At 42.7% G+C, this 13,393-nt stretch overlaps 1 protein-coding gene across 3 annotated transcripts in view; it reads right to left on the reverse strand.

Moving 5' to 3' along the window:
• HPSE2 (heparanase 2 (inactive)) overlaps positions 1–11,353 on the reverse strand; it is a 650,239-nt gene extending 638,886 nt beyond the window's left edge. For all 3 annotated transcript variants that reach the window (XM_054581334.1, XM_054581333.1, XM_054581332.1), the window contains exons 1-2: positions 11,064–11,353; positions 7,918–8,075 (exon numbers count right to left, since the gene is read on the reverse strand). In XM_054581334.1, the coding sequence (XP_054437309.1) occupies positions 7,918–8,075; positions 11,064–11,353 (448 nt within the window). The remainder of the gene's footprint in view (positions 1–7,917; positions 8,076–11,063) is intronic.
• Positions 11,354–13,393: the final 2,040 nt, after the last annotated feature.

The following is a 13,393-nucleotide window of genomic DNA, read 5'->3' on the forward strand; positions in this document are numbered from 1 at the left end:
CTCTATTTTACATCCTCATGGCTATTCTGTAACTACCTATTCATTCTTCTTAATCTCCTCACCTTTTCACCCATTTGTCCATATCCCCCTCCCATCTAACAATGATCAAAATGCTCTCTGTAACCATGATTCTGTCTTTCTCCTTGTTTGCTTAGTTTTTGTTTTTTAGATTCAATTATTGATAGATATCTATTTATTACCATTTTATTGTTCATAGTTTTGATCTTCTTTTTCTTAAATAAGTCCTTTTAATATTTCATATAATAATGGTTTGGTGATGAACGCCTTTAGTTTTTTGTCTGGGAAGCTCTTTATCTGCCCTTCAATTCTAAATGATATCTTTGCTGGGTAGACCAAACTTGGATATAGGTCCCTGCTTTTCATGACTTTGAATATTTCTTGCCAATCCCATCTAACCTGGAAAGTTCCTTTTGGCAAATCAGCTGATAGTCTTATGGGAACTCCCCTCCCGGTAACTAACTTCTTCTCTCTTGTTGCTTTTAAGATATCTCTTTAACTTTTGGCATTTTAATTATGATGTGCCTTGGAGTGGGCCTCTTTGCATCCATCTTGCTTGGGATTCTCTGTGCTTCCTGGACTTGCATGTCTATTTCTGTTACCAAATTAGGAAAGTTTTCTTTATTTTTTCAAACAGATTTCCAATTTCTTGCTGTTTCTCTTCTCCTTCTGGCACCCCCATGATGCAAATGTTGGTATGCTTGAAGATGTCCAGCAGGCTGCTTACACTAGCTTCATTTTATTTATTCTTTTTTTCTTCTTGCTGTTCTGATTGGTTGTATTTTGCTTCCTTATGTTCCAAATCTTTTGATTCAACTCTACTGTTGCTTCCCTGTAAATTGTTCTTTATTTCAATGTGTAGCATTCATTTCTGATTGGGTGTTTTTTATGCTGTTGAGGTCCTCAATAAGTTCCTTGAGCATCCTTATAAACAGTGTTTTGAACTCTGCATCTGATAGGTTGCTTATTTCCATTTTGTATAGCTCTTTTTCTGGAGTTTTGATCTATTCTTTCATTCGGACCATGTTTCTTTGTCTGCTCATTTCAGCAGCCCCCCTGTATTTATTCCTATGTTTTAGGTAGAACTATGACTTCCTGTCTTGGTAGCATGGCCTAATATAGTAAGTGTCCTGTAGGGTCCCATGGCCCAGCTTCCCCTATCACCCAAACTGGGTACTCAAGGTATACCTTTCATGTGAGCTGAATACACCCTCCTCTTGTATTTGAGCCTCGATTGCCATTAACAGGTCAATGGGAAGGATTTACCCAGGTCAATCAGCGGCAAGGATTGGCTGTGACCACTGATTACAAACCGCCATACTCCAGGGAGGTTCGGCTGTGCAGGGGCATGGTGGTAGTGCTCCAACATGGTCTGTAGCTGTCTTCCAGCTCTCACCCTGATACCAGACACTTCACTTCCTCCCTGTATGCCACTGGTACCTTTCAAGCTGCTACCCCAGTGCTGGAGCTCAAAGAAAGTGAATCTGGGTAAGTCCATGTGTGGGTTCTTTAAAAGGAACTGCTTGGGACTCGAGCAATTTATTCCACCAACTCAATCTCCACTGGTTTTGCAGCCAGAAGTTATAGGGACTTATTTTCCTGACACTGGAATGCTGGGCTGGAGGGGCCTGGTGTGGGGCTGGGACTCCTCGGTCCCAAGATATCCCTCCCTCATTTTTATCCACCATATGTGGATGTGAGACCAGCCCTTTCTGCATCTCCACCCCTCCTAGCAGTCTAGATGGATGTGGTTTGTTTAATTCCATAGTTGTCAGACTTCCATTCAACTCAATTTCTGACTGTTCTGAGTGATAGTTGTTCTATATTTCAGTTGTAATTTTGCTGTAGTTGTGCAAGGAGGCGAGTCATGTTTACCCATGCCACCATCTTGACCAGAAGTCCTCATAATTCAATTTTAAATTATCTTTCAGCCCTGGCTGGTGTGGCTTAGTGGATTGAATGTCAGCCTGCAAACCAAAGGGTTGCCTGTTCGATTCCAAGTCAGGGCACATGCCTGGGTTGTGGGCCAGGTCCACAGTTGGGGGCCCACAAGAGCTAACCACACATTATTGTTTCTATCTCTCTCTTTCTCACCTCCTTCCCCTCTCTTTAAAAACGAATAAATAAAATATCTTTCAAACATACTTCATAACTCAAATCTCACCAAGTGCAATTATAACACAGTAGTTAGAGTACATAAATGTGTGCAGTGATTAGATGAGGACAATGGGAGAGGGGAAGATCACTGATCAGGTTGAAAATATTCTCCTCCTCTCCACTGGAGTAAAAGAACTTAAAATGGACTCTATTTTCCTATAGGGCCAATTCCATTTTACTATGCCTAAAATGCAAGATTCTCATAATCTGAATTGGATTTATTCAATCAACATTTATTTTTACACCTGTGCTTCCTTCTTTTTTAATTACATATTTTGGAGCTAATAGAAATAAAACTTTTTAAAACCCAATTTAAGCATAATTCTAGAAATATCAGCTTTTCTTAGTATTTCTAACATGCACTTTACTTTTATATATATTTTTAAAATAATAAACATTTCTGAATTAACAAAAATGTGCAAATGGGCTTCTATAAAAAATTGACATGGTTCTAGCAACATGAACTAAGATAATTTCTAACATGTAATTAAGTGTTTCTAACATGTACCTGCTCTGAAGCCAAGATGCTCTCTTTAATGCCCAAACACATACTTAGGCTTTGGTTCATGCTTTTCCCTTTGAATTTGAATGTCCTTTCTTTTCATCTCTTCCTCTAGTATCCATCTATCTTTGAAAAGGCCCAACCTAACTCCCATCTAAGTCTGGCCAGTATTCATCTGTACTTTTACTGTTATACCTTGGCAAACTATTATGTTCTACTTAGCACTCTATTACATATTATCTTTGGGTTACTCTTCAGTCTTATCTGTAATATTTTCTCATTTAAGTTGTTTGTTCATTGACAAAAGGAACAGTGTATTTTGAAGGGTCAGGTCAGGTATTTTATAGTGCCCTTCAATTTGGGTTTTACTAGCATTTTCTCAGATTTACAGAGAGTTATGGATTTGAGGAAACAATATCACAAAGGTGAAGTGCCCTTCTCATCACATCATATCATGAAATACATGATGTCAACATGACTTATCTGCTGGTGTTAACCTTGATCACTTTGCTGAAATAATGTCTGCCAGTTTCTCCAAAATAAAGTTAACATTTTCCCCTGTACAGATTCTCTTCTTTAAGAAGCAAGTCATTAAAGCCAGTCTATACTCAAGAGGAGAGAAGTCAATCACCATATCCTAGAGGGAGCAGTAAAGAATTTGAGGACATATGCTAAAACGACCACAATAGTTAGTTAATAAATATTATGGAGGTTATGCAAATATTCTGTTTAACCTTAACGTTTCCTCTATTTATTTTAACAGTGATTAGTAGATCTTTCATGTAGCAGTTTTCACTATTATTTTTCATATTGCATTCTAATGGTGATTTAGGACAGTATCTTTTATTTATTTGATATTTTGCCATTCTTTGTCCAGCATGAAACTAAACATCAAGTAAATAATCAATAAACACTTGTTAAGTATAATTTAATTTTAAGAAACATTTTTGTGAAATAAGATAATGAAAGGTGGATAAGTTCAAGGCAAATATGTATTTTGGCAGGTGTGCCATTCTTATGTCATACGCTTGATTAATGCAATGGATATAGAAACAAAAAGAACTAATTACCTCACCTCTACTAAAACTGGGAGAAGTTCCTGGAGAAAGGAGAAAAATAATAATAGTTGTATAGGGCCTTAGAGTTTACCAAGCATACTCACATTCATCATTTAGGATTTTAGAAGCCCTCTGAAGAGAAAATCTTCAGGAGGTGAAGATTTTAAAAAAAACAACATTTAAACTTGTGGAAAGGCACTATTAAGTCAGGAATTGGAAAGTTAGGCATAGAAATTACATAACACTAACAAGGAAAAAGCACAGCTAAAAGCAAAGAAACAGATACAATAAAAAAAATAGTGTGGGTCGAGTGCAAGGCTTTAAACAAGGTGGTAAAGTTGATTTAATGCAGAGCATGAAACCAAGACAACTTAGACAGCCAAAGATAAAGAATACATGGTTAAAATAATCAAGAATGTCATTAAACTAAGCATTAAGAGCAGACTTCATGGGAACATGCATTGAAAGTGAAAAATGAATATAATATTCATTCATTTCTCCATTGGTCACCTCCATTTTCCTGGTGACTTTAACAGTGCCTTTAACCTATTATGAATCCAAAAATATTTGCTTAAGTTCTACCATGTGTCTTACAAAATACTAGACATTTTGGGATACACCATAATTACATATTATCCCTTCTTATAAAGAATGTGCATCCTAGTTGGAAAGGTAAAAGAAACAAACATGTGTGTAAAGTTAAAGAGCAAAACAAGGCTGAAGGGGCCAAAAGAAAAGCATAAAGAGTTAAAAGCTTCAACAGTCCAGACAAAGAAGAGACCATTATGGAATGCCCTGTTCAGGAAAGACTTTGTGAAAATGAGGGGCATTTGCAATAGGCCTTGAGGAATTGGGCAGAGTAGGAGTGAGATGTGAACAAAGCCAAGAGAAAGGCATTCGAAGCAGAGATATACCAGCTGAACAAAGGTATGGCGTTGAAACAGTGCTTTAAGAAGACAGTGAAATCAACTAGGGTTGTAAAGGTATATGAAAATATAAGGTATAGGAGGTAAGCTGAGATTGAAATGTAAAAAGCTTTGAATGCCAAGTTGAAGAGTTTGAAGATTTTCTGTAAGCAATCTAAAAATAAAGTTTTTTGAGCAAGAGTGGCATGATACACCTGAAACTAATATGATACATGTTTGATACATGTTTGATAATTGATACATCAATTATAATTGAAAAACAAACAAAAAATTTAAAGAATGACATAATGAATGTGACATTTTAGAAATACTAAGCTAGCTTTTGATGTGCATAATAAATGGTATACATCTTAATTAAAGATATGGTTATGGCAGTAAAGAGACAGGTATATAAAGAAAGCACACTGAATATGTAACAAAGAAGGGCAGCGTGGAGCAAAATAAACTTACGAACAAAAGATTAATGCAAGATTTCTTTGTTGGGAGCAAGTAAAGCATAACATCACAGAACAGAGAGGAAGTTAGGCAAAGGCTAAGATTCCAAGGTATGAAGAACAATCCAATTTTTATTTCCTCCATCATCACCATGTTTGTATGAAATTTAAGTTGTCTAAGCATAGAGTGTATTTAAAAAGTTAACAAAGAAACTCCCAAAGTGATAAACAGTGGCTTTAGAAAGAGAAAATGCAGTTGCATTAAAGTGCTTAAAAGGTACTTGGAAAATACAAGACACATGAGTTTCTGTTATTATACAACATTATGGTTAAGTCAGTATATCTTTTTTAAATAAGGTACTTATCCTTAAATGTCGTTTACTAAGAACACCTAATTATTTTAAGATGCTCATGATGATAACAATTATCAGTGAATGAAAAGTTAACGACTAAAGTATAATTTTTCAAAATTTCTGAGACTATACCAAAGACAATTTTGCCTTGAATTCTGCAATGCAATATGCAACAACAAAGACAACACGGGTGATTTAAGAATATGTAAGCATCAAAGGGCAGAAATAGGTCATTCCCACTCTCTTTAACTCTGCTAAGGCCTCAAATACTGATATAGTTCAGAGCATCTTATTACCACAGAGACATAAATCAAAAGGAGTTCAGCTAGGAGCAATAAAACAGATTAGTGTCTGGAAGGGCAGACTTTAAAGAAAGTTTTAAAAGAATTAAATCCAGGTAGTCTAGATAAAAATCAGCTATGAGGATATCTTTTTTTTGAAGCTGACACACCAAGGTCAGAAATTACTTAGAATGTAGAAGTCTAAAAAATATAAAAGTAATCATAAATATTTACAAAACATTTTTATTTATAAAGGGAAATCTCAGGATGAATTTGCTGGCAAAAACCTATGGGAAAGAAGAATTCCCTCCCACAGAAGTGGTGAAAACTCTATTCCTGGAGATATTTAATGCCAGGTTGGACAAAACAAGAAAAGGACTCCATATGGAATAATCCTGTACTGGCCCCTGAAGTGGTGGGAGGATTAAAGATGATCTCTTAGATCTTTTCCAACTCTGATTTTTTTTTTAATTCTGTGAAGTTTTATGGGCACAGCCTTTTGCCAATTTCCTTTCTTCCCATGATATGCCCACTTTCTCCTTTTACAAAAGGAAACAAATTGTATCCTTCATTTGAAGATGAGCTCATGTTCTCAGTGAATCATAAATATAATTCTAGGTACAAGTGTGGGAGAAAAAGGCCAATTCCTATAACTTATAATGGTCATTTTTTCTTTCACCCCAGTGGTTCCTGGGGCTCTTACAAGTTCTCCTACAAACTAAGGAAGTATTTCAAATGGATTCAAAGAAGAACCGTTTCATCAGGAAAACATTAATATTTTCCGTTCTTGTGTCTGATCTCAGAGCTGACAGTGACCCTGTATGCTATAAGGTCCTGGGTCAAATTACCAAAAAAGATGCTGTTCAGGATTATCTTTTACCTTTCAGCATTTCATGCTGAGTGACAGCAAAATCTACTTGCAATCTACTTTTTGTGGTAATGACATTTATTTACCTCTGAAAAGATGTAGCCTGAAATACCTACACACTTTGGCAAGTGTTTTAAAAGAGGAAGTCCTATTCACACTTCAAACTGAAGAAACCTCAGCTTTCTTTGCTCTCTTTCTCCATTCTGGCACTTAAAAAAGGGGGGGGGGGCTTCTCAGTCACCCTTGAAATAAATCCCAATACCTCTCTAGAATTCACATTCAGTGAAAGCCCCAGAAAATACAACTGCATTTCCTCGTTTTCCTGATTTATAAGGACAAGATGTAACAAAATCCAGGCAGTGCTGAGAAACTGTCCCTGAACCCTTTGAAAATAAAACTGTAGCTCACTTATGAGAAGGAACAGCAGGACAGAGATAGCTGTCCAAGAATGGACACCAATGTCTCTTCTATCTAATCTAAACAGCTTCAATGACTGAGGAGCCACCAATGCCTACCTTGCCTGTATGAAGAAAGTATGTTCCTTTACCCACACAGAACGTTCATAGGTATTAACACCAAACGCTCTAAATAAATTTTTTAAAATACCATTTTCATTTTTTCCCTAGTTAAAATACCTAAAAAGATTGGCTTCTCACACTGGAATAGGATTTGTAGTTTTCAAAGCCTGATACTTAACTCATCTGATGCTAGCAGAAAAGAAGGCTGGCATTTATAATCCCATTTTTAAATGAAAAAAAATGCGACTCTGAGATTAGGCGGTCTGAAGGAGAACCCACCATGGGGATTTTCAAACCCTCTCTAACAAGGGACCAATTTAAAGGGATTATTCCAAAACACTTGAGAGTGGGTTTCCAAAAAAAGCTGGATCTTGTCTCAGGAAAGCAAGAAATAAGAAAAACAATACCTACTTTTTTCTAGAATTTTAGTAATGAAACATAAGCCTGGCCTTTTGGAACCTATGAACTTGCCTGTATTTTTTCAAGAAACCGACTGCAACTTCTCCCCACAGGACTAGCCTAACAGAGGGTTTGACTATCAGTTAATGGCCTCAGAACTCAGCGGCCCAGTGGAAGACCAGCAGCGGGGACTAGAACTACCTTACCTGGGAGCCCCCTTGGCGTAATCAAGTCAGGAGTCCCACCACTGGTGTGCCCTTGCCTGCAGCTACCAGCTTTTCAGAGGAGCTTCTACGAGGCTCTCCTCCAAATCGCCCCCCCCCCCCCACACACACACACCCACTGCTCGTTCCCACTCCCCAAACTTCCCCCACCGTGCAAGAATGGGAAGCAAGTTTCTCACCATCCTCGTAGTTTTTGAGATAGTAATCCGGGCCGGGCCCCCCGCGGCTTTTCGCCGGGTTCCTCAGGTTCTGGAACTGCAGGAAATCAGTCCGTTTGCCCCCAAAGCGCAGAAAGGCGGGCGAAAGTCCCCGGGCCAAGGTCACCAGACGCTTGGAGCTGCAGGGACAGAGAAAGAGAAGAAAGGATCCCGAGGGGAGGCGGGAGGCCGTGGAGCACCCATTAAGGCCCTCTTCCCACTCTCTGCGGTCGACCCGGCCAAGGCTCGGCGTCCGCCCCAGCTCGCCAACTGCACGGGCTCCTGGCCGCTCCGGCCTCACGTGCGCCCGGTGCTCCTGGCCACCCTGCACTTGGCTGCCCGGCCCCCGGGGGCTATGCCTCCTGCGCTCAGCCAGACAAGGCCCCCTCCCACAGACACCCCGACGCTGCTCACCAAATATACTTATTTCCAGAGGGTTAGACTGTGTTAACTGTGTGTATGAGGTGGAGGGTGGGGGCCCTTCTGAGATCAGGGGGCTAAGGCGCAATTGCCCTGTTCTGCCACTGCGGGGAAAGCGCTCCTGAAGTAGACGCGCAGCGCGGACCGCAGGACTCCGACTTGAAACCAGAGATCTGCCTCCTCGGCCCCAGAGCACCACAACCTCAGTAGAGAAGGTGAAACCTGTATTTTTTCTCTCAGACCAGGCACCTGAGGTCAAGTTGATTCTTTGTTTTTTAATGCCAAAGTTAAAAGTTCCCTTTTCCAACACTTTGTAGAAACCGCATCCATCTCTTAAATCCCTGTGCAAGAGAGCTTCCCCGGGTAAATCCTTGCCTTTATGCGAATACTTCCCATCCCTGTCTTGCACAGTAAAGGCAATGTCTCTTTTGACCCCTGGAGCTATTCAGGCTGATCTCAGAAAGGTATCATTCTTCTCTCCACCCCCTGAATCGGGCTCCATCTTTTCTCCTTCACACTTGGGGTCATTTGGAAGCGATGAGGAAAGTCAAGTTTGCCGAAATGTGGGCCGTCCGCGTCGGAGGAAACTGGAGGAGCACCAGAACAACAGCATTTACCCCTACTTAGGTTCAGGATTTCCATAAATAGTTTTGTTTTTTTAAAACCAAGCGCTGCTACTTCGGAAAGGGGCGGAAAGGGTAATGCAGATGCTCAGTGCTAAGGGAATCAGCTGTTGAGTTCCAGATCTGTAATTTATTTTTAACGCTTTGCTGGTTCAGGTTCTTAAAATCCACACCCAAATGGAGAAACTAAAGAGTATCATAAACGCGGTGAATAAGGGAGAAGAAAACAACCGCAGATTGCACTCAGGGACTGCCTAAGCAGCCCGGCCGCCCGGGGCAGTCCCGTGGCGGAGGACTCCAGGACTGCGTTCCAGGGCGGCGCGTGGGCCCTAGGCAGGCAAAGACGTCCGCGCGACTCCAGCCCCGCGGAAACGGCGTTTCCAGCAACCGACCGTCCGGAAGCCTCCACAGCCAATGCAAATGCGCCCCGCCACGGCTTCTTCCCCCAATGCCGCCTTCCAGAATCTTTTCTGTGGCAAGCATTTGGCATGAACAGGATGGTTTTTTAAAAAGAATCCTTCAGGAGTCCGCGCAGCTGAAGAAGTACAATGCAAGGGGGGCTTGTATTTCGGCAAACCCCCGTTGCCCCCACCTGGGGACGAGCTCAGAGACGGGCTCTGCTTCACTGAAGAGCTTCCAAGGAGGACACCGGGCGGCGCGGAGCTGTTCCCGCCCTCCCACCGGGGGCACGGGCAGCAGCCGAAACAGCCTCGGCGGCGGCAGCAGCTCAGCCCTCACGCACTGTTGTTTCACGTGGAAGGGGCGCCGCGTGTTGCGCCTCCTGCTACCTGCCGCGTCCGCTGAACGGGCAGAGACCCGGGGAGACTCAGAAGGCTGAGGGGCGGGCGCACGCGAGAAGCAAACCTCTAATTTCGCAAGGAGTGAGAGATATTCACGAAAGACACGACACGCGGTGGACGCGGCCTCAGGGAGGAGAAATGGGACTGGGAGCGCTCAGGACTTTTTAGGAGAACCCACTGCTGAGGCTCCAATTTGGAGCGAATTTTTAAAAACTCAACAATTGGATTCGACATTGCAGACGATTTCTTCCCCCCACCCCCACCCCACCCCTTTTCTTTTTAACTCTGCAACTCTACCCCTGATGGGAATGGATCGTGGTTGCCTAACTGCTGAACATTTACGATGGGGGGAGAAGGTGAACACAGTTAGATTCCAAGCCCTAGGGTAAGGGGGTCCGTGAGCACAAACCTCCGGGTTTGCTAATCCACCAGTGCTGGGTTCAGACTTCCAAAACATCCCCGGAGTATTTCTAGAATCCTTTCCGCTCTCCTTATATACGCCATGACCCGAGCGAGGATTTTTTTTTTTTTTCTTTAAAGAAAAACTAAACTGTGCAGTTACCGCAGGAGATTTGAGGAGGAGGGACTGGGGGGGGCCATTTGGTCTATAAAAAAGCGTCTTACAAAGTCCTGAAGTCTGGAGACGACAGTTGACCATATATATAAAATAAAAGTTTAAAAATCCGACCCAATTTACCCACCGCTCAAGCCTTTGCTTAAATTCGTTTTCCGTCCGGGAATGGGAGAAAACTGACGATACTATCTTTACGTGGAAAATTCCACTTTCATGCGATTCTCCGCCTGAACACTCACAAACACACGCAGACACGCGCTCTTTCTCTCGCTCTCTCTCTCTCTCTCTCTCACATACACACACACACACACACACACACACACACACACCCATTCTCTCGGGTCTTTGTTGCTCGAGACTTTTTCTTCATTTTTATAACTGCCCTGACCCTCTTGTTTCTTTTTCAGAAGATGGGGAGGCTAATTGTGGGTATATGTAAGCACAACATTTTTTCAGTCATAACTGATAAGTTTCTGAAATGCCTTCTGCATTGCAAACATGTGCATCTTAATAGAAAACACTGCTTTTCTCAATCACCAGTTACAGCCTTACAGCAAATATTCCAGGAGGAGGAAAACCTCCTTTCTTCTCTTTGAGAGATCCGCTTGGCTTATTTTCTTCTTCTTCTTCTTCTTCCCCCTTTGGAATGGGAGATAGGAAGGGGTGGGGGTTGTTACTTTTTTAAAAAATCCATCGAAGCCCCTGCCTTACCTTAAGAAATCGAGCCAGCCATCATGAATGATGGACGGATCCAGCTGCAGAGAGAGGAAGTTCTCATTGACTGTCTTGATTGGGTTCTTGGTGCTCACATCAAGTAGAATCAGAGTCTTTTCCTTCAAACCTGGAGCTCTGTCTACAGGCAAGGGTCTCCTGTCTCCAGCTTGGGAGGAAAGGAAGAGATGGAGCAACAGAGCCAAGAAGAGAGCCACCGGGGCTAGGCACGAGGGGGGGCGGGAGTTGCTGGAGGGCATGGCTTCAGGGAAGGCACAGAGCACCCTCATTAAATCCCTCTGATTTAAACCTGTCTTCCCACAGGGTCTCGCTGGTGACTAATTGTCCTTATCTAAAGTGTGTGTCTGTCTGCTATTCCCCCCCTTTTTTTCCTTCCTCCCCCCCCCCTTGCTCTTTCTCTCTTTTTTTCCTTTTTTTTTTTTTCTTCTCTGTTTTGGTGCTTGGTGGAGCGAACTCACGCCCCTAGCCAGCCTTCTCAGCGACTCGTGCCAAGAGTACTCGTTCACCAGCACCGCCCCTTTAAGAGATTTCGACTGCAGACATTTTTTAACTTTTTAAAGGTAAGGGGGTGGGTGGCGGGAGAGGCGGGAAGTAGGAGGAAGGGGTGGCGTTGTACCCTCCTGATTTAACCCTCTAGGGTCAGGAAGCAAAGGGAGGGATCGAAGCAATACTATTTTAAGTTTTAGGGCAAGGGTGGGCTGTCTTTACTTCCTTCCCTGCGAAGCTCTGGGGAAGTCCATTCTAGCTCCAGCCCCAACAGGAAAGCCCAGCGCCAGCCCTGGGCACGCTGGAGTAAAAGGTCCGCACCGGCATGCGCCTTTTTGTCCTGACAGCGTCAGGCTTTTCGCCTGCTCCAGACCCTTCCCTTTGGGTTGAAGCAGCCGAGCATGGTAGTTAAGTTGCAGATGGGGTCCTGATTCCCACAGCGACTGATTCCTGCCAAAGCACAGAGTGCAGAGGGAGACTCCATGGACGTAAATTGGAACCTCTGTGATGCACTCTGCAGCCACCCTGAAGCATCCTCTGACCTCGACAGGGCACAGAGTGGCGAGAAGGAATGCACACAGTGACCAAGTCAAAGGGCTTATTCTTCCGAAGGGGCATAAGGGTCCAAGCTGTGTGTATCTTCATTATGACTACAGCTGAAGTTGAAATATCTTGGGGACTTCAATTTATGCTGTTTTTAGCCAAGACAAATCAGCCTGGTCTGTGTTGGGTCTGGGTGGCACTGTGCCCATCTGAGCCACTGCTTGGCCACTCTAGTGCATAAGCACAGCCCAGTCTCGAGGTCAATCTTGGGCTTATAGCTGCTGTTGGGGAGGTGAGCTGTTATGGTGCCAGAGTAGAACAGAATGATTGTTGGGTTTTCAAATTCAACCTGAAGTCAGCCAGAAATCGCCCACAAGTAGGCCCCCTAGATGTGCAAGAACAGCTTGGAACCAGCTTCGCCTTGCACCACCTGCCCTGGTTCAGGGAGCAGGGACCCACAGCACCTCTCGACTCCAACCTTGGGTCTCAAACCAAAGCATGAAGTAAGGGCCAGCCCTAGTTTGTGCAGTCAGACCACTGGACCCCACTTTTAGCTTCTTTCTAGAACAAAACGGGCCTTCTACTTGACAGATTAAGAGAACTACTTTGTGTTGTGTGGGTATGCATAAGTGTCCCAGGGCATCCTGATATCAAAAAGCAGAACTCTAAAATGCAGATCAAAGGTTTTTCTCCAGGGGTGGTCTTGGAGCCCACAAACACTGCAATGGCCACCTGTCTCCCTTTTCCTACCCCCAGATAGGATTAAGGAATCTGCAAGGGGCTGGAGTAGATAACCTTCAACTTATGTTCCCAGAGGAGCTTCTACCAAACTAAGCAACCAGGAAATCCAGAGGTTATGTTGGGTTAGACTGGGAAGTGCCTCTTTCTAGAAGTAGGACTACATAAAATGAGGCCAAAGAAGAAAGAAAACCTAAGGCATATTATTTAAAGATGTTTTAAAAACCAAGAAGTTAAATACTGAAATATTAGATGTGAGTCTAATAGATGTGGTTCCCTGAGGCCTGCTTCTTTTCCTGAAAGTTTCTTCCACACCTAGATCCTTTAAAAATATGTGTGTGTTTCTGTGCACAGATGTGTGGTATGGTGTAAGTTCCAGTAGAAATTATTGTAATTTTAAAATGTGCACTGAGCACCTCCTGGAGATGGTAACAGCCTGGTGAGCAAATATTTTATTTTGTATCTTCAGACCCAGGCACGCACTTAGTAGGCCCTCAATAAATGTCTGTAAAATAAATTAATGGTAAATCAAAGCATGCTCA

This window comes from Pteronotus mesoamericanus, unplaced genomic scaffold, assembly GCF_021234165.1.
Source record: "Pteronotus mesoamericanus isolate MK-2021 breed Mesoamerican mustached bat unplaced genomic scaffold, CSHL_Meso_final contig_657, whole genome shotgun sequence".
NCBI lineage: Eukaryota > Metazoa > Chordata > Mammalia > Chiroptera > Mormoopidae > Pteronotus > Pteronotus mesoamericanus.